At 51.3% G+C, this 24,803-nt stretch overlaps 1 protein-coding gene across 4 annotated transcripts in view; it reads left to right on the plus strand.

Annotated features, from left to right (window-relative positions):
* GPT (glutamic--pyruvic transaminase) overlaps positions 1-24,803 on the plus strand; it is a 152,828-nt gene that overhangs the window by 111,194 nt on the left and 16,831 nt on the right. For all 4 annotated transcript variants that reach the window (XM_029592248.1, XM_029592249.1, XM_029592251.1 and 1 more), the window contains 4 exons: positions 5,981-6,070; positions 6,766-6,874; positions 7,524-7,657; positions 18,493-18,736. In XM_029592248.1, coding sequence (XP_029448108.1) covers positions 5,981-6,070; positions 6,766-6,874; positions 7,524-7,657; positions 18,493-18,736 — 577 coding nt within the window. The remainder of the gene's footprint in view (positions 1-5,980; positions 6,071-6,765; positions 6,875-7,523; positions 7,658-18,492; positions 18,737-24,803) is intronic.

The following is a 24,803-nucleotide window of genomic DNA, read 5'->3' on the forward strand; positions in this document are numbered from 1 at the left end:
CTTCGGCTGTAAACCCTTCTGCAAGGGTGGGACCTTCTCTGGCAATGAGGTCAATGCCAACTGGATAAGGAAGAACATCCTAGCTGTCTGAGAGCCTGAGGTCAGGTCTTTATGAATATCACATGCTCTGACTCTCAGAAACATCTTCCCTTCCACCCCACGCCACACTTTCAAAATAAAATGTTGACTCTGAGAAAATGGATTCTGACCCAGAATTGGTTTTGCCATCACCCCCTGCCATTCCCTGATCCTCTGCCAGAGGTCGGAAGAGAGGGGGTGCAGGGCTTTTGTTAATTGTGACCGAAAGAGGCAGCTGTGGATCCCGCAGAAATCAGAGTTCATGGCAGATGTTCTGTTGAACCATTTACGTATGTCAGAAGGACGTTCTGGTTGCCCTGCACACCTCAGAGCATGTTCCTTAGTGTGCCCGGGCCAGGTTATGCAGACACAGACTGCTGCCGATGGATGGACGGCGTTCTTTGCAGATCAGTTTCCAGTTTGGGTTTTCTGTCATTGCCTGGTGGTTTGGGTGTGGAGAAGAGACAGTTCCCCTACAGATAGCTGGCGACCCAGTCCCTTGAATGCCTGCTGGGAGCCGTACTCCAGGTGCCCCCAGAAGTGTAGCGTGACCCCTGGTGCTTTTTCTGTTGGGTCAAATCAACAAACTTATGATGAGTTTGCTGCTGCTCCTGAGAGATAGTCATGTGGCCCCTGTTAGGCCTCTAAAGTCTGTTCTGGGTCCGTAATGGAGACTTTTCCAGTAAGGAGAAGTTCTGGGGGGTATATATCTAGTTGTTGAGTGATACTGGGTGCCTTTCTCCCCAAAGGGGATGGGTTTGGTGTGAGATATAAAGGAATCTGAAGCGAGAGGAGCTTACAGTCTGGGAAGTTAGTCCTTGAGGATTTCAGGGTTAAAGATCTGTAGAGGAAGTTTGCTGGAAGAGCAATTGAGGGCCCCTGCAGTTTAGCTGGGGATTATCCAAGAGGATAAATCCCACTCTCAACTCTATAGGGGCAGCAGTTCTGCCTGGGAAGCCCACAGTTTGAGTAGTGATGGAGGAAGAGGGTTTGTTGACTGAGTGCTTCAGTGGAGTCTTCAGGACTGAAGACCTTGGTGGAGATCTTGAGAGGGAACAGCATCTGGAGGATTTCGGCTGCAGTGACTGGGACTAAACTGTGAGTGACATCTGTGACGGTTTTGGTGATTTGACTGTTTGCACCTCCAGTGCTGGACTGTGCTTTTTCTGACTTTCTCCGACCAGTGCGATAAATTATTTTGTTCTGCTTTTGGAGCACCACTCTTTGTGAGGACTTCCTGTCTGGGCTCCATAGCTCTTGCTCTTTCCCAGTGGAAGGAAGCCTATACTGGGGCTGCAGAAAGATTTCACCCCTGTAGTGGCTGAAGATATGACCCCTGGCGAAAGTTAGGGTTAGTCCTGGGTCCACCCCATCTACAGGGAGTGAGCCACTGAGTCAGAGCCTCTATGTCTTCCTTTTCTTTCCTTGGCGGGTGGGGTTGTCCCAAATGCAACAATCATGTACACCAACTTTCAAAGACTCTGTGGGTGCGGTAGTCCATCAGCTCAGAGGCTGAATGGGGCTAGCTCTTTTCCGCTCCTGTTGTGGCACCCACTCCTGCTTCTGGTCCTTTCCCTCGCCATAGCTGCAGTCGGCAAAATGGAAGCAGTTTCTTGTAGGCCCTACAAGTGTCACGGCATTGCTGTGCCCATCGTCCAGATCCTCCACTTCACTCCTGCGGTGCTGGGCCTCTCCGTCGCATGGCTTGCTAGAAGAGACGGATGGGTTGGCTCCTGCTTGGTCCCGTGGATTCTCCTGCTGCTGCTGCTGCCCCTGCTCTCCTAGGTTCAGAAGGAGGAGGTGGAGGAGCTGGCATCTGCTGGCCCCAAGGCCAAGCAAAGAACATTTCCTCCAGCTGCGATGAAGAAGGGAGAGCTGGCTTTTTTTTACTGTGCAGCTTTCTAAAATTCTTATTTTCCGTCTGGAATGCAGGCTGTGGCGACCAATGCAGACTGGAGATTGATCTTTGTTATGGTAACCCATCAGCAGAACCGCCAAGAATCTCGCTGGTGGAGGAGCGAATCCTAGGTGTCCAGGCTGGTGTAGGAGAATGACGTCTAAACCGGAGTTTGAGGAGCAGAGGGATCAGGGAGGGCATGGGTTGCTGTCTTGGGACAGAGAGGGGACAGGTGTTATAAGAGCAGCAAGAACAGGGAAGAGGGATGGAGAGCAATGGAGTGAGAAGGATGTAGTTTTGACCTGGACTCTAGCAGTGACAGGGCTGAAGAATTCTCTGCGGCTTGGGGATGTGATGTGGGTTCCCATTTTGCGGGTTTTCTTAAAACAAGAGATGTCAGACTCGAGGACCCAGAGCAGAGGGCAGTCCCCAGAGCCAGGCCTGGGCAGGTGAGCTCTTGGACTCCGAGGTGTTTTTGCTGGGCTCCTGCGTCGAGTCTGACACTGCAGTGCTGTGTTCAACCTGTTTGTGTTGTTAGAAATCTGATCTGAGTGACACCAGCTGCCCTTCACCTCACCCTAACAAATTGATTTTTTTTTTGCCTGTTTGCTGCAAAAGGTGAATGTCCTGCTGGGGACTGATTTCATTATTTTTCAAGTATCAATGTTCACATTTCAAGAATGGACTATGTTTTTGGGCACAAAATCCAGTTATCTCCCACAATACCCACTCCCAGCAACTGTCCCTTCCCCCACCCTCCATGGTCCTGTAATGAAGGCTAACGTTGGTCCTACCTAGAGAAAACGAGTTGAAACTGTTCCTTTAGAAAAGTGGTTACTGGACAATGTTCATGCGGTTTTCTCTCTCTACTGGTTGGGGTGGTTGTTTGCCGAGAGCCTCCCAATATGGCTGCAGTACAAAAAGGTTTAACGAAGGAAGATTTGGGGAATAAAGAACTGACCGAGGGAGAGCCGTGTTAGTCTGGTGTAGCGAAAATGACAAGAGGCGGATGGCACCTGATAGACTAACCAACATATTGAGGCAGGAACCTTTACCCACTCTGTATCTGAGCAAAGGGGACGCTTCCCTCGAAAGCTCATGCCTCAATAAATTGGTTAGTCTACAAGGTGCTTCCCACCTCGTGGCATTTTTTTTCACTTGGGTTATAGTTTTAGCTAGGCCTGGATTCTTTCAGGAAGTGACAGGTTTACACATATTGGGGGTAATATTCAGTCCGTGGCCGGATAGCAAAGTTAGTCGGATAAACCTAACCGGATAACTCTGCAGGAATATTCAGTGGGGTAGCTGCACCATCGAATGTAGCCGAATAAGTTTATCCGGCTGACTTTAGGATTGCACTACAAGCATGGCCAGAATTAGTCGGATATGTTATCCGGCTGAGTCAGAATATCAGAGTTAGCTGGATATCATATCTGGCTAATCTAACTGTGCCCAGAAATGCCCAGGGAGCACCCCTATGTTATTTGGCTAAGCTTTAGCTCGATAATGAGATATCTGGTTAAACTTCAGCCAAATAACTGCCCAAAATATTCAAAAGTTGGCATTTAGCCAGATAACTCATAGGTTTTCCAGTTAAATGCTGCTGAATAAGGACCTCTTTGCTTCTTGTCTGTAATTAGGCCGGGGTTCTTTCAGGAAGCACTGGGTAACATAAGTTGCTCCTTGCAGTAGTTAGGCCGGGATTTTCTCAGGTCTCGGGATATGTGTTGCCCCTTGTCTAGAATTAGGCTGTGATTCTCTCAGGAAGTGCTGGGTTACACATGTTGCTCCATGACTGTAGTTGTACCTGGATTCTCTCAGGACTCGGGAAGTGTTGGGTTACGTGATGCTCCTTGTCTGTAGTTAGGCCAGGGTTCTTTTCAGGAAGCACTGGGTTACATAAGTTGCTCCTTGCAATAGTTAGGTCAGGATTTTCTCAGGTCTCAGAATACGTGTTGCTCCTTATCTGTAGTTAGGCCAAGATTCTTTCAGGAAGCACCGGGTTACATAAGTTGTTACTTGCAGTAGTTAGGCCAGAATTTTCTCAGGTCTCAGAATACGTGTTGCTCCTTATCTGTAGTTAGGCTGGGGTTCTTTCAGGAAGCACTGGGTTACATAAATTGCTCCTTGCAGTAGCTAGGCCGGAATTTTCTCAGGTCTCAGAATACGTGTTGTTCCTTATCTGTAGTTAGGCCTGGGTTCTTTCAGGAAGCACCAGGTTACATAAGTTGTTACTTGCAGTAGTTAGGCCGGAATTTTCTCAGGTCTCAGAATACGTGTTGTTCCTTATCTGTAGTTAGGCCGGGATTCTTTCAGAAAGCACCGGGTTACATAAGTTGTTACTTGCAGTAGTTAGGCCGGAATTTTCTTAGGACTGGATATGTGTTGCTCCTTGTCTAGAATTAGGCTGGGATTCTCTCAGGAAGTGCTGGGTTACACATGTTGCTCCATGACTGTAGTTGTACCTGGATTCTCTCAGGACTCGGGAAGTGTTGGGTTATGTGATGCTCCTTGTCTGTAGTTAGGCCAAGATTCTTTCAGGAAGCACTGGGTTACATAAGTTGCTCCTTGCAGTAGTTAGGCCGGGATTTTCTCAGGACTCGGGATATGTGTTGCTCCTTGTCTAGAATTAGGCTGTGATTCTCTCAGGAAATGCTGGGTTACACATGTTGCTCCATGACTGTAGTTGTACCTGGACTCTCTCAGGACTCGGGAAGTGTTGGGTTATGTGATGCTCCTTGTCTGTAGTTAGGCTGGGATTCTTGTATGAAGTACCAGGTTACATGTGTTGCTTCTTGTTTGTATTTAGGCCTGGATTCTCTCAGGAATGCCGGCTTCCCAGTGTTACTCCATGGCTGTAGTTAGGCCGGGATTCTCTCAGGACTCAGAGTAAGTGCCAGGTTACAATTGTTCCTCCATGTCTGTAATCAGGCCTGGATGCTTTCAGGAAGAGCCGAGCTACATGTTGCTCCATGGCTGGATTCTCTGTCCAAGTTATATGAATTGTTCGTTGTCCTGCAGGTAGACCAGGATCTTCCTCCGTCACCAGCTGTTTTCCTCTTGCTGCAGATGGCACCCGCTCAGTTAACATCTCACAACATAGCCCAAAGCAGAAGAGCCAGTTTAGGTGCCAGCTGGCGCCGTCTCCTTTTGGTTCCATAACCTGCCCAGAGGCGAGTGGCTCCCGGGAGTGCTGACGTCTCTGCAGGCCACGAGGGTCAGGCAGCCTCTTCCGAGCTTGTCAACGTTCTGTTTTAATCCCTAACCGGAGCCGGATTTCCCATTAGCTACGTGCCTAGGGGCGCCTGTGCCATCTTGTGCTCTCCCTTCATCCCATGGGCGGGAGAAGAGCAGCACGTCGGTCGTGCCTGCGTCTGCCCCCTCTTCTGCCCGCTTGCGTCTGAAGATTGCATCAGGAAATGGGGGTGGTGGTGGTGGTGGTGGAGGAGGGGAGACGGGAAGGAGCTGCAGATCCTGCCCCTTAGACCGTGTCCCTGTTTGTGACTTGTCCTCCCCCGTACGTGCGTCTCTGCTCGCATGCGATGTATCCCAGCTCTGATCCTCGGGTTCGTATGCCCTGCCTCGGGTGCTGCTCAGGGCTTCCGTCTATTCTGCAGAGGAGAGCTAGGATTACTACTCTCGGGCTGCGGTAGGGTAGGATTTATACTAATGACGGCTGTGGTTCAGGGAGCCGATGCCCGGATGAGCAGAGCGCTGCATGACTGGGATGGGCACTGGATGGCTGGGATGGGAGCCCTGGATCGGGAATGGCGGCCCTGGGAAATGTTGCCCCGTGGCCAGGATGGGATATAGGAACCTAATCACTGCCAGACCTCGGTGCGATAAGTGGCCCCCATCTCGCCCCGTTCCTTCCCTCTGAAAGCTGGTGCTGGGAGAGTGTGTGCAGCGCCGTCCGTCCCCTGTCGTACCCTCTGAAGCACCGAAGCCCGGGGCTGTGATATGTGCTTTATGTCGGTGCTGACGTCTCGCTGTCACTTTTCTCAGGGCGTGAAGAAACCGTTCACCGAGGTGATCAGAGCCAACATTGGAGATGCCCAGGCCATGGGCCAGAAGCCCATCACCTTCCTGCGACAGGTAAGAGCTGACAGCGTTAGACACAGCTGTGGAGCGTGGGGAGAAATGACCCCTGGAGGTCTCGCAACCACATCCCATTAACCCCCCCTCAGCTCAGAGAGGCAGAGGCTCCATCATCAGGTGACGGTGCACATTACACCCGCTGCTTGCGTTAGTCCCACACAACCTCAGGGGTGCGCTAGAGTACTTAGGCAACGATGGGAACCTTCTCGCTCTTTCACTGGGTGTGGTCGCTCCTGCTTCTCGCTAGCATCCTCTGCTCAGCCCCTGGACGGAATGAAAATGGGGAACAAGGAGACTGATTCGCGATGGAGGTCCTAACTAGTTGTGGAGGGAGTACAGATGTCACACAGAATGAATTTTGTGCAGGTCCTGCCACTCCAAGTTTGAAAGTCTCCACTGGAAGCTTGAGGGGGACCCCCGGACTTGCTCTGTCTTCCTTCTGTGTCTCTCCCTCTGTACTAGCGAGGGTATATCACCTCCTCTCTTTTCCCTATCAGTAGCCCCCTAAGCTACGTTTAAGTGAATGTGTATTTTCCTCGTTCGATGTAAACAGATATGACAGGACATGTGTCATGAATGTCGGTATAGAAAAGCATCAAATAAACAAATAAATAAAACAAATAAATGGCAGGCCTTGCCTCCCCCCCCTGAGCACAGGAGCGCCCCCCTCATGGTTCCTTGTGCTGTTGCAGGTCACCGCCCTCTGTCTGTACCCTGAACTGCAGAATGATAACAAGTTCCCAGAAGACGCCAAGCAGAAAGCCAGGCGGATCCTGCAGGCCTGTGCAGGGCATAGTGTCGGTGAGTGTGCGGACCTGGGAGGAGAGCGGAGGAGGGCTGGAGGCGGAGGGATGGAGTGACCCTATCTATAAGAGTATACCCAGATTTCTCTAAAATAACACAAAGGAGGAGGAAACAATTTCTTTTATTTAGGGCAAAGGTCCTCCAAATAGGGGCAACCTTTAGCCTTAAATATCCTTGTAAATGTAGTATAGGATATAAGGGTAAATCCTTTGTTTTCTACACTCCCCCTCAATTATCAATTTTTTTTGAGTGACAAAAACACAAGTGGGGAATCTTGAGTTGGAACCCTAGTAACTGTCTGCACTTACATAAGCAAAACTATGCCATCGTCTTCTGCAGCAGCATCAACATTTCAGCTTAGTGGAGAACTTCGGAGAAAGGTTAAGGAGACATTAGTTAGAGATGGGGGTCGCCTGGGAATGTTTATTGTTACTTTCTCTATTTGGTTTCTAAATAAATGTTCATGAAGTGAGACACCCCCTCCCATTGGACAGGACTGGAGAGGAAGGGGGGAGGGTCTCTGTGACAATGTTTTGCACAAGTGACCTGGAGGGGTGAGCACCTCTGCGGGAGATTTCACAAATACTTCAGAGCACGGAGCCACTAAGAAATTCTGAGGAAAAATCAAATGCTTTCCCCTCTGCAGGGGCGTACAGCGCCAGTCAGGGCGTCGAGGTGATCCGTCAGGATGTGGCAAAATACATTGAGAGTCGAGATGGAGGAATCCCGAGCCATGCTGACAACATCTACCTCACGACGGGAGCCAGTGACGGCATCGTGGTAAGGGAATTGCCACTGTCACCCACTCACTCCAATCTCACACACTGCGTGTCCCATGCAGGCCACAACTAACTCGCTCGCTGCCGTTCCCATCCAAGGTAGGCCACACCCATCCAACGTACTCACATCACATTCCTTGCGGACCGCACCTAACCCACACACTGTCAGCCTATGCAGGCCAAACCTAACTCCAGCTCTGATCCTTACCCACAGGCTGCCATCCCATTTCGCTTAGACCTGACCTAACCTCCTAACCCTTACCACAGGCTGCCATCCCATCCCACTTAGGCCTGACCTAATGCTAACCCTTACCCACAGGCTGCCGTCCCATCTCATTTAGGCCTAAGTTAACCCTAATCCTTACCCACAGATTGCTATCCCATCCCACTTAGGCTTGACCTAATGCTAGCCCTTACCCACTGGCTGCCATCCTATAAATCTCCAAAATAATTAAATGAAGGTAGGCCAGATGTGTTCCTAACTCTTAAACAAAGAATGCCATCACATCCTATTTAATTCTGACATAATTCTAACTCTTATCCATAGATTGCTATCCCATCCCATGTAGGAATTATATGGTTAAGGTTTAGGGTTAGATGTTCCTTACATCCTTACCAACAGCTTGTCATCACATCACATGCAGGCCACATCCAACTTTTACCCACAGGCTGCTATCCCATCCTATCTCATGTACGGAACATCTAACCCTCAACCTTAACCATATATTGCCCCCACACGCCATGCAGACCACACCTAATCCTAACCCTTACGCACCAACTGCCATCCCATCCCTCACAGGCTATGCCTAATCCGAACCCTCACCCACACACTGTCATCCCAAGTCATGCAAGCCACATGTAATCCTAATTCTTACCCACATGCTGCCATCCTATCCAAATACAGGACACACCTAACCTTAACCCTAACACTTACCCACATACTTCCCATCTCAAGTAGAACACAGCTAACTCTAACCCTTACCCATACAATGCCATCCCATTCCATACAGGCCTCACCTAACTCTAACCCTTACCCATACAATACCATCCCATTCCATACAGGCCACACCGAACTCTAACCCTTATCCATACAATGCCATCCCATTCCATACAGGCCACACCGAACTCTAACCCTTACCCATACAATACCCATCCCATTCCATACAGGCCACACCGAACTCTAACCCTTATCCATACAATACCATCCCATTCCATACAGGCCTCACCTAACTCTAACCCTTACCCATACAATGCCCATTCCATTCCATACAGGCCACACCAAACTCTAACCTTTACCCATACAATGCCATCCCATTCCATACAGGCCACACCAAACTCTAACCTTTACCCATACAATGCCATCCCATTCCATACAGGCCACACCAAACTCTAACCTTTACCCATACAATGCCATCCCATTCCATACAGGCCACACCAAACTCTAACCCTTACCCATACAATGCCATCCCATTCCATACAGGCCTCACCTAACTCTAACCCTTACCCATACAATGCCATCCCATTCCATACAGTCCTCACCTAACTCTAACCCTTACCCATACAATGCCATCCCATTCCATACAGGCCTCACCTAACTCTAACCCTTACCCATACAATGCCATCCCATTCCATACAGGCCTCACCTAACTCTAACCCTTACCCATACAATGCCATCCCATTCCATACAGGCCTCACCTAACTCTAACCCTTACCCATACAATGCCATGCCATTCCATACAGGCCTCACCTAACTCTAACCCTTACCCATACAATGCCATCCCATTCCATACAGGCCTCACCTAACTCTAACCCTTACCCATACAATGCCATCCCATTCCATACAGGCCTCACCTAACTCTAACCCTTACCCATACAATGCCATGCCATTCCATACAGGCCTCACCTAACTCTAACCCTTACCCATACAATGCCATCCCATTCCATACAGGCCTCACCTAACTCTAACCCTTACCCATTCAATGCCATCCCATTCCATACAGGCCTCACCTAACTCTAACCCTTACCCATACAATGCCATCCCATTCCATACAGGCCTCACCTAACTCTAACCCTTACCCATACAATGCCATCCCATTCCATACAGGCCTCACCTAACTCTAACCCTTACCCATACAATGCCATCCCATTCCATACAGGCCTCACCTAACTCTAACCCTTACCCATACAATGCCATCCCATTCCATACAGGCCTCACCTAACTCTAACCCTTACCCATACAATGCCATCCCATTCCATACAGGCCTCACCTAACTCTAACCCTTACCCATTCAATGCCATCCCATTCCATACAGGCCTCACCTAACTCTAACCCTTACCCATACAATGCCATCCCATTCCATACAGGCCTCACCTAACTCTAACCCTTACCCATACAATGCCATCCCATTCCATACAGGCCTCACCTAACTCTAACCTTTACCCATACAATGCCATGCCATTCCATACAGGCCTCACCTAACTCTAACCCTTACCCATACAATGCCATCCCATTCCATACAGGCCTCACCTAACTCTAACCCTTACCCATACAATGCCATGCCATTCCATACAGGCCTCACCTAACTCTAACCCTTACCCATACAATGCCATCCCATTCCATACAGGCCTCACCTAACTCTAACCCTTACCCATACAATGCCATCCCATTCCATACAGGCCTCACCTAACCCACATGCTGCTATCCCATCCCAGGCAGACTGCACCTAACCCAAACGCTGACATTCCCTGTATGTACCCAGATTAGTCCAGACTCCTGAGTTTTGCCTCCCTAGCAGCAAGATGGAGACAGAGAAAATTTCACTGACACTGTACATAACCCAGTGTGCCACCTGCAGTCCCTCAGTATTTCTCTATCTCCAGCAGATCAGAGATTTGTAAAACCTGCAGTCTAAAGAGAAAAAAAAAGATTAAAAGACTAGAAAATTTTTGGATCCTCCCAGGGTGTTGTGAGGTCCTGGTGGGGTCATCCCCCCTGCTTTGAGGTGGACGAGCAGGGGGGGTTGGTGACCCTTCTGATAGCTCGGTCCGGAGGTCTGTGGGGTGGACATCTTTTGGTCCAGATCCCTCATCCTCCACGAGACAGTAGTGGAACCTGCTGGTAGTTCTGCACTGCAGGCCCAGTGGAGCAGGGAAGTATCCCTTTTATACAGTTTGCCCTGGGCTGGGTCGCTAAAGTTTGGTGAAAGGAGACTGATATAGCCAGTGATCTGGCTCTGTTCTGATCTCCCATGCAGCCTGCGCTCCTGGAACCTGAACCTCTGCACCAAAGGAAAGTATTGGTTTCTAGGTATCTTTATTTGTTCTCACAGAGTAAAAAGAAGAAAGAGAGAGAACAAGGAACTAGAAGGAGGAATCTGTGCAGCAGCGAGGTTCCAGGGAGGGAAGCTACCTCAGCAGCTCGGGGAGCTCAGCGATGGGATTTTTTCAGCAGCTTCTCTGCCTGAGGAGGAGACCGGGTGTTGGCTCCGTGCTGCTGAGGGACTGCTCCTCTGCTTGCCGTAGAGTTGCTGGTGGTGCCGCGGGTACGAGGGGGAACTGCGTGTGCGTGTAGCAAAAGCATGTGAGGGGTCTGCGTCAAGCATGACCTCACTGGTAGAACAAGCCTCACGGGTGACGGGGTCTAGCACTGAGGCTTTCCCCGTCAGTGCGGAAATGGCGGCCATTTTCGATTCCCTAGCAACGTCGGCGGGAGAGGCGGAGGATTCCCCTCCTCAGCTCTTGCTGGTGGTTCCCTGTCCTGCAAAGGTGCAGAGAGGCACTTGCACCAAGGAGGAGTCTCTGGTTCTAGTAGAGGTCTTCTGTCAGTTATAATTTAATAATGCACAAAACTTGTTTAGCGGGGGATGCTGGCTCTTGGCCCCAGTCTCTATGGATTTTTGGCCAGTCAAGAGGCCTAAGCTCTTGAGAAGCGCCTTCAATAATTTTCGGTGCCAGATGTTGAACAGATCCGGGCTTAAATGTGTGCAGGCAGGCTTTGCTTAGCTGTGTTGTAGGGAGCGGCAGCCGTTCTTTTCTTGCGTGTGTAGGCGTGTGCACGCATTCTTGCCACATGGTGGTTTCATGCTCAAGGACTGTGCGTGTAAGGCCGCAGCCTAGATTTGAGCACCTATTTGTGCAGGTACTTGAGCGTGTATTTGTGCTGGTACTTGTGCACATAAGACTGCGACCTAAACTTGAGCGCGTATTTGCGCAGGTACTTGTGAGCATATGACCACGACCTATATGAGCATGTATTTGTGCATGTACTTGTGTGCATATGACCGTGAACTAGTCTTGAGTGCGTATTTGCATGTGTCCTGGAGGGGTGTGCATGTACACCCAGGTGGCATTGGTGGGCCCACAGGAGGCCACCTAGAGCCGAAGTTCAGGAGAGCTAGGTGCCGAGGACAAATAGGTCCAAGTGCCTTGCTATCTGTGAGGCTCGCCATCTGATAGCAGTTCAGTCCTCCCTCTCTCTCTGTGTCAGCGCTGTTTAGATGCTCAAAGCGATTTGACTACTACAGCTTTTGCCCACATTGGAACATCCCCTCGGCCTATGATGTCTCTGGAGGGGAGTGGAGTGGGAGGCTAGGCAACGGTCAGTTCTCCTCCTCCCTTGTTCTCGAGGGCAGAAGCTTCTCCGAGAGAGAAAAATTGGAGAGAGCAAGGTTGGGCCTATGGCCTCTAGTATAGATCCATCCTCCTCCTCCTCTTGGGTGGAATGTTTCTAGGGTCTGCAGACCTTCCTGCAGAGGCGCCTATCGAAGACGAAGCAACCTACTATGTAGGGCTCGTGTGCTTGGGCCTCTCATTTGTCAGTCATGGCGGGCAAATGCCGTTGGGAGGCTGTCCCTGATAATATTCAAGGAGGTGTGGAGAAGTCCATTACCTGCTATTAAGTTCACTTAGAGAATAGCCACTGCCATTAGCAATGGTTACATGGAATAGACTTAGTTTTTGGGTACTTGCCAGGTTCTTATGGCCTGGATTGGCCACTGTTGGAAACAGGATGCTGGGCTTGATGGACCCTTGGTCTGACCCAGTATGGAATTTTCTTATGTTCTTATGAGACATCAAAGGATTCTGATGGGGAACTGGTTTCCTCACTTATAGAAGAGGGAGAAACTGCATATGATTGAAAGCTACTTCGGACTCTGCTTAATTTTCTTTTTGCACAGAGAAGTTTTGCTGAGTTTGTTGGCTCAGACCCTGAAAACACTCAGCTTGGCCCAAGTCTGTTGGCTTAGACCCTGAGCATGCTTAATGTGGTCAGAGGTCAATTTTAAGTTAAACGTCCTGTTTCTTTCCTCCCTGTTTCCAATTCAAGCGATATTGGATTTAAAGAAGGTAAATGCGGATCTCAAAATTCCCCGTTTCCACATGGAAACTTTGAGGTCCACTTTGAGGTTCATCATAGCAGCGGTACACAAGGGAGAGTTCTTGGCATCTCTCACCTTGATAGAGGCCATTAGGCCGGGGCAACAGAGATTCCCGAGACTTATGATCCTAAGGGAACATTTTCAGGTTCGAGCCCTTCCATTCAGGGCTGTACGGAATGTAACCTCAGCCGGTTCAGGCTATGGTATCTCATATTTTGGCTTTTCTATAGAAAGGTCAAGGGACTGGCCTTTAACTCTCTGAGAGTCCAGGTAGCGACACTGGATTGTCTCCAGGGTAAGGTGCAAGTATATCCTCTTGTCTATACATGGTTGTGGGGGTGGTCACATTGCAATAGGAGGGTGTGTTGGTGTGACTGTGTCTGGAAGACTGGCTTATTTGTGCAAAATCAGATTTGGCCTCTGCAGGGGGCTCTTCTCTCCCACTGGAATTAGTTATTTTCATCTTCCTCTTCCATTAGGGGGGAAACCAGGTACAGTCTTTCATGGTGGCTTACTCGCACCAATCTCAAGCATGGTGCGGAAATGGAGGATCTGATTGCAAATTTCTCTGGATGGAGGGCTGTGTGGCAAGATCAGTGGTCTATCAGTTGGTTAGAGACGAGAGCAGTGCATTTCGCATTACTTGCCTGTCTGCCAAGGTTACGTGGCTATCCAGTACAATGCGACAGTGGTGTCGTACATCAACTGTCAAGGCAGAACCAAGAATCAGGCAGTGCTTGAGAAGCCTGGGAGTTGATTCTCTGGGCAAAGCAGCACTTGGAGCAGCTGGCAGAATCTTATATCACCAGAGTGAAGAACGTTCAGGCAGATTTTCTCAGTCAGAGAAAGTTAGACTCCAGGGAATGGGAGCTGTTAGAGGCAGTGATGTGTCTCATTCTTGGAAGTGGGGGTAACCCGACCAAAGAGAATACTAAGGCGTTGCGGTTTTACAGCCCCTGAACAGAACACGGTACAAAGGAATCAGAGCTATGGAGCTGCCGTGGACTCGAGAGTTTCTTCTTAGTCTTACCTCCTTGGCTTCTGGTGGACAAGGGATTACGGTGGATAGAGAAACATCTGGGCAACGTGATCCTGGTAACTCCAGAGTGGTCACAACGACCATGCTTCCCAGATCTGATCAACATGGCCATAGACGGGCTTCTGAGGTTCGGACATGTGTCAACTCTTTTCCACCATGGCCCAATATTTTTGGGTCAGGTGGCTCACTTCTGACTCACAGCTTCACTTCTCAGAGGAGACAACTGAGATGAAGGGGATATTCTGAAGCAGTTATTTCCACCTTATTGCAGGCTAGACGACCTTCTACATCCTTGACTTATGTGCGAATTTGGAAGATCTTCGAGTCCTGGTCTGCTATTGACGGAATGTAGCCTCAGCCTATTCAGGCTATGGTATCTCGTATTTTGGCTTTTCTATAGAAAGGTCAAGGGACTGGCCTTTAACTCTCTGAGAGTCCAGGTAGCGATGCTGGGTTGTCTCCAGGGAAAGGTGAAAGTATATCCTCTTGTCTATACATCCAGATGTTATGAAATTCCTTCAGGGAGCTAAGAACTTGCATCCTCAGGTGCGGAACATTTGTCCATTTTAGAATCTGAATCTAGTCCTTAGAGGATTGTGTGAGGCTCGGTTTGAACCACTAAAGAGAGCTATGGTTAAGGTCTTGGTGACTATTTGTTCAGCCAGGAGAATTTCGGAGCTCCTGGTGCTGTCGTGTCGAGATCCCTTCCTACAGATGTCTGATTCAGGGTATCTTTATGCATGGTGCCTTCTTTTCTGCTTGAGGTAGTTTTGACATTCCATCTTAGTTAGACAGTAGAGCTTCCAGCTTTTCTGGATTTGGATTTCTCTGCACCTCATGAAGGAGAGCTTAGGTTCATAGATGGGAGGCGTGCATTATTGAGATGTGTAAAGGTCATTTCTGATTTCTGCAGATCGAATTGCCTCTTTGTAATGTGGAGTGGTCCAAAGAAGGGAAGTAAGGTGTCTAAGGCTACAATTTGGCAGTGGCTGAAGATAACAATCGAGTTGACCTACATTTCTAAAGGGCGCCTGCTGCTGAGGGTTTTAGGGGTGCACTTGACGCTTTCTCAGGCGACTTCCTGGGCTGAGTTACAACAGGTGTCTCTGCATGAAATTTGCAGGGTGACTACTGGGAAGTTGTTGCCCACTTTTGCCTGGATGTCGGGGCTCCGGCTTCCATGTGTTTTAGTGAGAGTGTTCTATGAGCGGAACTGTCCAGGTCGCACCCGAGTTAAGGGGAGCTCTGGTACATCCCAGGAGTCTGAACTGATCCGGGTATGTACAGGGAAAGGAAAATTGATTCTTACTTGCTAATTTTCATTCCTGTAGTACCTCAGATCAGTCAAGAGACCTGCCCATTTACTGCTTTGTATATAATACAGAGTTGTTGGAGGTTTTCAATGCCGATCGCTTACGTTAAATTTGGGAAGCAAATTTTTTATTGTCTTTTTGGGCAATTTCACCTTCTTCCGGCTCGTTGGAGGGAAGCGAGTTTGCTTAGATGTTTTCTTAGAAACCTATGTTTGTTGTTGTCATCTTGGCTTGGGTACAAGTCAGTACTGAGGAATTGCATACAGTGTCTGTGAAACTTTCTCTGTCTCCATCTGCTGGCAGGGAGGCAAAGCCCACTGGTCTGGACTGATCTGTGGTACTACAGGAACGAAATTAGCAGGTAAGAACCACTTTTCCTTTCCATTCACTGCAGACTACATCTAGCCCTAGCTCCCTACACTGTCAACCTATCCTAATATGCATTACACCTAGTGCACACACACTATAAATTGCAATCCCATCCCATGCAGAGCAAACCCAGCAAATGCAAGCCAACCCTAACCCATTCACTGCCTTTATATCCATGTAGACCACACTTAACGCATATTCTACCCCTTTGCCATGCATATAACATCTAACATCTTCACTGCCAACTCCCTCCATTCACTGGTAGAGGTGTGGTTGGGGTGTCTTAGTATGTGAATTTCAGAGATTGCACAAGTCAAGAATGAGATGCATTGATAGACCTACAAGGCTGAGATCAGTAATACATAAACATAGAATATGACGATAGATAAAGATCAGTATCATCTCATCTGCCCACTTTCCTTACCTGATTCAATACTGCAGAACCTACCCAAACACGGGCTTTACCCCTCACTCCCCCACCAGTAAGGATCCTCTGTGCTTATCCCAGGCTTTACCCCTCCCTCCCCCACAGCTAAGGATCCTCTGTGCTTATCCCAGGCTTTACCCCTCACTCCCCCACAGCTAAGGATGCTCTGTGCTTATCCCAGGCTTTACCTCTCACTCCCCCACAGCTAAGGATCCTCTGTGCTTATCCCAGGCTTTACCCCTCACTCCCCAACAGCTAAGGATCCTCTGTGCTTATCCCAGGCTTTACCCCTCACTCCCCAACAGCTAAGGATCCTCTGTGCTTATCCCAGGCTTTACCCCTCACTCCCCCACAGCTAAGGATCCTCTGTGCTTATCCCAGGCTTTACCTCTCACTCCCCCACAGCTAAGGATCCTCTGTGCTTATCCCAGGCTTTACCCCTCACTCCCCAACAGCTAAGGATCCTCTGTGCTTATCCCAGGCTTTACCCCTCACTCCCCCACAGCTAAGGATCCTCTGTGCTTATCCCAGGCTTTACCCCTCACTCCCCCACAGCTAAGGATCCTCTGTGCTTATCCCAGGCTTTACCCCTCACTCCCCCACAGCTAAGGATCCTCTGTGCTTATCCCAGGCTTTACCCCTCACTCCCTCACAGCTAAGGATCCTCTGTGCTTATCCCAGGCTTTACCCCTCACTCCCCCACAGCTAAGGATCCTCTGTGCTTATCCCACGCTTTACCCCTCACTCCCCCACAGCTAAGGATCCTCTGTGCTTATCCCAGGCTTTACCCCTCACTCCCCCACAGCTAAGGATCCTCTGTGCTTATCCCAGGCTTTACCCCTCACTCCCCCACAGCTAAGGATCCTCTGTGCTTATCCCAGGCTTTACCCCTCACTCCCCCACAGCTAAGGATCCTCTGTGCTTATCCCAGGCTTTACCCCTCATTCCCTCACAGCTAAGGATCCTCTGTGTTTATCCCAGGCTTTACCCCTCACTCCCTCACAGCTAAGGATCCTCTGTGCCTATCCCAGGCTTTACCTCTCACTCCCTCACAGCTAAGGATCCTCTGTGCTTATCCCAGGCTTTACTCCTCACTCCCCCACAGCTAAGGATCCTCTGTGCTTATCCCAGGCTTTACCCCTCACTCCCCCACAGCTAAGGATCCTCTGTGCCTATCCCAGGCTTTACCTCTCACTCCCTCACAGCTAAGGATCCTCTGTGCTTATCCCAGGCTTTACTCCTCACTCCCCCACAGCTAAGGATCCTCTGTGCTTATCCCAGGCTTTACCCCTCACTCCCCCACAGCTAAGGATCCTCTGTGCTTATCCCAGGCTTTTTATCGCTGTGTTATTTTTTACCTCCACATTTCCCCTGGGACTCTGGTCCATGCGTGCACCAACCTTCCCTCAATAAATATTTTCTAGTCTTTTATTCCTCTGATTTCTGCTTTGATCCTTGTAGCTTGGCCTCTTGTTCTAGAATTTCCTTTCCACTGAAACTGTTTAGCTTTTTCTGCATTATTCATTTTCCTGAGGTATTCGAATGCCCCTGTTCTGTCCTGTCCCCTCTCTCCCTCCTCTCGCAGGAGATTCCTGGGGGGTGGGGGGAGTCTCATGTGCCGCTTGCTTTGATCGCGCTCTCGTATTCGTGCGCTGGCAGAAAGTCTGTGACCTGGGCCCGCTCTCCTGTCTCTCTGCCCAGGAATCTTTTATTGCTGAGAACGAGCCTCCCAGACCCCCCTCTTCCTGCTGCACTGTGGGTGACTTGTGTGTGGTACTTAATGGAGGGGGCTTTGTGCATGGGCTGCAGCCCGCCGGGGGGGCTGGAAGCGTGCCACACAGAGACCCGGGGCTGGCGCGTCGCCTGGACTGGTGATGTCGCCCCTTGCTCTTTGTTTTTCTCCCATCCTGGGTAACCACAGTGGCATTCGCCCCCCTCTCTCTCACCACCCCGTCTTGCTTGTTGTTTTCTCTTCCTCCCCCCTCCGCCTTCTCTTTATATTGTGGGGGAAGTCACCCCACCCTCCGTTGCCTCAGGTTATGAGCCCTCTGGGAACAGGGACCGAGACAGGGAAATACCAGAATGTAATCTGCTTTGAAGTGCCCAAAAGGCCAAATTTAAATCAAATAAATAAATTCTTTCCTCTCCCCCTCTCGTTGTCTCTTCATCAGTCCCCTCCTTTTTTCGATTCTTTCTCTCCCTTCCAGCTCTCCCTTGTGCTTCCCCTCTGCTCCTCCTTTCAGGCAAGGGTCAGCGACTGGTAAAGCTTAACCACCCCCTGCTCATCCTCGCCTCCTTCTTCCCTTCTAGACAATAATGAAGCTGCTTGTTGCTGGACAAGGGAAGTCCCGGACTGGAATCATGATCCCAATCCCCCAGTATCCCCTCTACTCCGCTGCAATAGCCGAGCTGAACGCAGTGCAAGTCAACTATTACCTGGATGAGGAAAACTGCTGGGCCCTAGATATCAAAGAGCTGAGGGACTCGCTGTACGAGGCCAGAAAGCACTGCAATCCCAAGGTGCTGTGCATCATCAACCCGGGGAATCCCACAGGTAACTCTCCTCTACCATCCCAGGCTGCATCTCAATCCCAGGGTGCTATGCCATATCAGCCAAGATTATCCTACTGGTAACCCTCCTCTACATCCCAGGCTGCAATGCAATCCCAAGGCACTATGAGTCATCTCTTCAGAGTATCCTACTGGTAACCCTCCTCTACTATCCCAGGCTGCATCACAATCCCAAGGCGCTATGCATCATCTATTCAGGGTATCCTACTGGTAACCCTCCTCTACTATCCCAGGCTACATCACAATCCCAAGGCGCTATGCATCATCTATTCAGGGTATCCTACTGGTAACCCTCCTCTACTATCCCAGGCTGCAATGCAATCCCAAGGCGCTATGCATCATCTATTCAGGGTATCCTACTGGTAACCGTCCTCTACTATCCCAGGCTGCAATGCAATCCCAAGGCGCTATGCATCATCTATTCAGGGTATCCTACTGGTAACCCTCCTCTACTATCCCAGGCTGCAATGCAATCCCAAGGCGCTATGCATCATCTATTCAGGGTATCCTACTGGTAACCCTCCTGTACTATCCCAGGCTGCAATGCAATCCCAAGGCGCTATGCATCATCTATTCAGGGTATCCTACTGGTAACCCTCCTCTACTATCCCAGGCTGCAATGCAATCCCAAGGCGCTATGCATCATCTATTCAGGGTATCCTACTGGTAACCCTCCTCTACTATCCCAGGCTGCAATGCAATCCCAAGGCGCTGTGAATCATTAGCCCAGAGTATTCCAAAGATTACCATGGTACAAGGAGGAGGTGGTCAACTACAGACCTCTTAGTCCTGCTTCAATGGTGGACAGAACTATTGAAACAGAACTTAAGAACAGGATAGTGCAGCACCAGATAGCAGGGTTTCACAGAGGGAAGGTCCTCTCATAGAAACTTCATCGAGTGCTTTACTGAAGAGACCACAGTGGTAGAGCAGGGAGGAGTAGAGAATGTGGCCTGTGTGACCTTGAGAAAGGCTTTTGACCCTGTCCCATAAGCTGACTCCGTATCTTCATACAGGACACTGCTGAGGGACTTGAGGGAAGATACACAGCAAACACAAAAATCTATAACAGAATGGACGCATAAACAGGGCTGACAAAATGAAAGGACATAAAACAAAAAACCAGATGCATGTTCTGGGGTTTGAGCAATGAGCTTCAATGTAAGAAAACCCTATAAAATCCTGAATATAGGGCAAAACAAAATCCATTACCACATGCCAGTTAAAAGGACAAGAACGGTAAACGCTCAAACAGCAAACAGTCCCAGGATTAATTATTTCAAATTAGCTGGAAATAACCGGTCAGTGCATAATAAAGCAATAGGCAAAGCTGACAGAGCGCTCGGGTGCATCGGGAGAGGTATCAGCAGGAAGGAGGAGGTGACAGAGCGCTCGGGTGCATCGGGAGAGGTATCAGCAGGAAGGAGGAGGTGACAGAGCGCTCGGGTGCATCGGGAGAGGTATCAGCAGGAAGGAGGAGGTGACAGAACGCTCGGGTGCATCGGGAGAGGTATCAGCAGGAAGGAGGAGGTGACAGAGCGCTCGGGTGCATCGGGAGAGGTATCAGCAGGAAGGAGGAAGTGACAGAGCGCTCGGGTGCATGAGGAGAGGTATCAGCAGGAAGGAGGAGGTGACAGAACGCTCGGGTGCATCGGGAGAGGTATCAGCAGGAAGGAGGAAGTGACAGAGCGCTCGGGTGCATGAGGAGAGGTATCAGCAGGAAGGAGGAGGTGACAGAGCGCTCGGGTGCATCGGGAGAGGTATCAGCAGGAAGGAGGAGGTGACAGAACGCTCGGGTGCATCGGGAGAGGTATCAGCAGGAAGGAGGAGGTGACAGAGCGCTCGGGTGCATCGGGAGAGGTATCAGCAGGAAGGAGGAGGTGACAGAGCGCTCGGGTGCATCGGGAGAGGTATCAGCAGGAAGGAGGAGGTGACAGAGCGCTCGGGTGCATGGGGAGAGGTATCAGCAGGAAGGAGGAAGTGACAGAGCGCTCGGGTGCATGAGGAGAGGTATCAGCAGGAAGGAGGAGGTGACAGCGCTCGGGTGCATCGGGAGAGGTATCAGCAGGAAGGAGGAGGTGACAGAACGCTCGGGTGCATCGGGAGAGGTATCAGCAGGAAGGAGGAGGTGGCAGAGCGCTCGGGTGCATCGGGAGAGGTATCAGCAGGAAGGAGGAGGTGGCAGAGCGCTCGGGTGCATGAGGAGAGGTATCAGCAGGAAGGAGGGAGGTGACAGAGCGCTCGGGTGCATCGGGAGAAGGTATCAGCAGGAAGGAGGAGGTGACAGAACGCTCGGGTGCATCGGGAGAGGTATCAGCAGGAAGGAGGAGGTGACAGAGCGCTCGGGTGCATCGGGAGAGGTATCAGCAGGAAGGAGGAGGTGACAGAACGCTCGGGTGCATCGGGAGAGGTATCAGCAGGAAGGAGGAGGTGACAGAGCGCTCGGGTGCATCGGGAGAGGTATCAGCAGGAAGGAGGAAGTGACAGAGCGCTCGGGTGCATCGGGAGAGGTATCAGCAGGAAGGAGGAGGTGACAGAGCGCTCGGGTGCATCGGGAGAGGTATCAGCAGGAAGGAGGAGGTGACAGAGCGCTCGGGTGCATCGGGAGAGGTATCAGCAGGAAGGAGGAGGTGACAGAGCGCTCGGGTGCATCGGGAGAGGTATCAGCAGGAAGGAGGAGGTGACAGAGCGCTCGGGTGCATCGGGAGAGGTATCAGCAGGAAGGAGGAGGTGACAGAGCGCTCGGGTGCATCGGGAGAGGTATCAGCAGGAAGGAGGAGGTGACAGAGCGCTCGGGTGCATCGGGAGAGGTATCAGCAGGGAAGGAGGAGGTGACAGAGCGCTCGGGTGCATCGGGAGAGGTATCAGCAGGAAGGAGGAGGTGACAGAGCGCTCGGGTGCATCGGGAGAGGTATCAGCAGGAAGGAGGAGGTGACAGAGCGCTCGGGTGCATCGGGAGAGGTATCAGCAGGAAGGAGGAGGTGACAGAGCGCGCGGGGTGCATCGGGAGAGGTATCAGCAGGAAGGAGGAGGTGACAGAGCGCTCGGGTGCATCGGGAGAGGTATCAGCAGGAAGGAGGAGGTGACAGAGCGCTCGGGTGCATCGGGAGAGGTATCAGCAGGAAGGAGGAGGTGACAGAGCGCTCGGGTGCATCGGGAGAGGTATCAGCAGGAAGGAGGAGGTGACAGAGCGCTCGGGTGCATGAGGAGAGGTATCAGCAGGAAGGAGGAGGTGACAGAGCGCTCGGGTGCATCGGGAGAGGTATCAGCAGGAAGGAGGAGGTGACAGAGCGCTCGGGTGCATGGGGAGAGGTATCAGCAGGAAGGAGGAGGTGACAGAGCGCTCGGGTGCATCGGGAGAGGTATCAGCAGGAAGGAGGAGGTGACAGAGCGCTCGGGTGCATCGGGAGAGGTATCAGCAGGAAGGAGGAGGTGAAGAGCACTCGGGTGCATCGGGAGAGGTATCAGCAGGAAGGAGGAGGTGACAGAGCGCTCGGGTGCATCGGGAGAGGTATCAGCAGGAAGGAGGAGGTGACAGAGCGCTCGGGTGCATCGGGAGAGGTATCAGCAGGAAGGAGGAGGTGACAGAGCGCTCGGGTGCATCGGGAGAGGTATCAGCAGGAAGGAGGAGGTGACAGAGCGCTCGGGTGCATCGGGAGAGGTATCAGCAGGAAGGAGGAGGTGACAGAGCGCTCGGGTGCATCGGGAGAGGTATCAGCAGGAAGGAGGAGGTGACAGAGCGCTCGGGTGCATCGGGAGAGGTATCAGCAGGAAGGAGGAGGTGACAGAGTGCTCGGGTGCATTGGGAGAGGTATCAGCAGGAAGGAGGAGGTGAAGAGCACTCGGGTGCATCGGGAGAGGTATCAGCAGGAAAGAGGAGGTGACAGAGTGCTCGGGTGCATCCACTTCAGTTTGCCTAGTAGTAATTGTACATTCCCTGTACGTACCTGGATCAGTCCAGACTGTGGGTTGAGCCTCCTTTCCAGCAGGTGGAGACAGATTAAAACTGAAAGGATATCCTATATGAGGACAGAGCCTATCCTGCAGCCCTTCAGTATTTGTCTGTCTCCAGCAGGTGGATCAGCTCACCCTTCGGTCTCCTAATTTCGGCTAGATAGCCGTTCTTTCTTCTTTTTCTTCTTTCTTGGATTACGCAAGTACTTCTATGTTATTTTTGATTGACTCTTTTTAAAAAAACAAAACAACAAAACCCACAGTAGTTAGTCCTTTTTTTGTGATCAGGAGACGGTACCGTCTCCTGGCTCTTGCCAGACTCAGGGGGGCTTTGCCCCTTGTGCGGCGCATAGCCTGAGTCCGTGGTGCTTCCTGGTGTGGGGACCGAGTCTGGTGGTCCAGTTCTTGTTTCCCCCCCCTCTGGCTGCCTTGAGGGTCTTCGGACCCCGCTGCTGTGCTCAGTCTCTGGAAAAAAAAAATAATAATGATAAAAGAATTAACGAAAGGTTTAAAGTTTATACTTTACCCTTTTCTTTGCAGCAGTAGAACCCTTTTCTCTTCCTTGGGTTCCTTAGGGGATCAAACCGGCAGCCAGAGAGGCAGGAGTCAGTAGGTTTCCCCACTGCTTCCCTCCGGGCCTGCAGGCTGTCACTCAAAGCTTTTTTTCTCTCTCTCTCTCAGCTTTTATCCTTCATAGCGGCTCTATGCCTCTCCTATGGGCTCCCCTCCTCGCGATTTTCATGGGAGGGGAAGGCCCCCCCCCCTCCCCAGCAGGACAGGCAAATTTAGCCCGGGGATCGCGTCACCAGAGCATGGCCAGGCCGTTCCTGGCTCTGCAAAGCCCGGGAATGGCGGCCATCTTGGATTTTTCAGCAGCTCCGTTTTCGGAGCTGCTTGGTGCTGGGGGGCCGATTTTTTTCTGATTCTCCCCCCGATTTGAGCCCTGCGGCCCCCCAGGATGGGATCTCAGACCCCCCCTCCCCCCTCCCTGGGAAATCCAGGACCTGTTTTTTCAGCTGAATTTGTTCTCCTCCTGCATAAATCTTACTTAGCCAGCCTGCAGGAGGAGGAGGAAGGTGTCCCCCCCTGACCCCCCCCCTGCAAAGATTACCCGCTCATCATCGTTGACTGGTGGCCAGGCTGCGGAGCCCCAGGGGTCACTTAGGGTGCGGGTGGTCCTGGGGGTGCCCCCCAGGCGGACCCGGTACTCCAGGATCCTGACGCCATTCTGGATGCAGAGGGTACCCTCCCCCCCCCCGGAGGGAGACGATCCCAGAGTTCTCCGTATGTTACGCAGGGAGGAGTTGGAGCCCCTCATACCCTTTTTCCTACAGGAATTGGGGTTGGAGGGGCCCCCCGCGGATACCCTTACAGCCTCTTTGCCTAAAGATATGGACCTGCTCCTGGAGGGGACTCAGGGCTCCGACGAGCGCGTCCCCTTTTCATCCCATGCACAAGCTCTTGCTCCTGCGGGAATGGGAGGCTCCCGACATTTCACTCCAGGTGGGGCGTGCCATGGACTAACTCTACCCCCTCCCAGAGGAATGTTTGGAAATCCTGAAAAAATCCCTCCCTGGACTCCTCCGTCTCTGCGGTCACCAAGCACACCACGATCCCGGTGGAGGGATCGGCCGCGCTGAAGGACCGACAGGACCGCAAGCTCGAGGCACAAATAAAACGCATCTTTGAAGTCCTGGCTCTAGGGGTCCGGGCGACTGTCTGCAGCAGTCTCATGCTGCGGGCGGGTCTCAAGGTGGATTCAACAGTTACTCTGCACCCAGGACCCTCCCATCGGCAGAGGCGGAGCAGGCTGAGCGTCTGGAAGCCGTCGTCGCTTATGGGGCGGCTGCGCTCTACGGCCTCCTCCGTGTCCAGGCGAAGGCGATGGCCTCGGCGGTGTTCGCCTGACGACTCCTCTGGCTACGCACCCATCCTCCAAAGCCCGGTTAGGTAAGCTGCTATTTGGTGAGGGCCTTGAGTAGCTTATGGATTCTTTAGGGGAAAATGAGGTCCATAAGCTCCCGGCGGACCGTCCCAAACCATCCCGCTCCTTCACACCCTCTCGTCCTCGTTCCGGGGTCAGAGACGGTATACCA

The sequence above is a fragment of the Rhinatrema bivittatum genome, chromosome 2 (assembly GCF_901001135.1).
Source record: "Rhinatrema bivittatum chromosome 2, aRhiBiv1.1, whole genome shotgun sequence".
In the NCBI taxonomy this organism is placed as follows: domain Eukaryota; kingdom Metazoa; phylum Chordata; class Amphibia; order Gymnophiona; family Rhinatrematidae; genus Rhinatrema; species Rhinatrema bivittatum.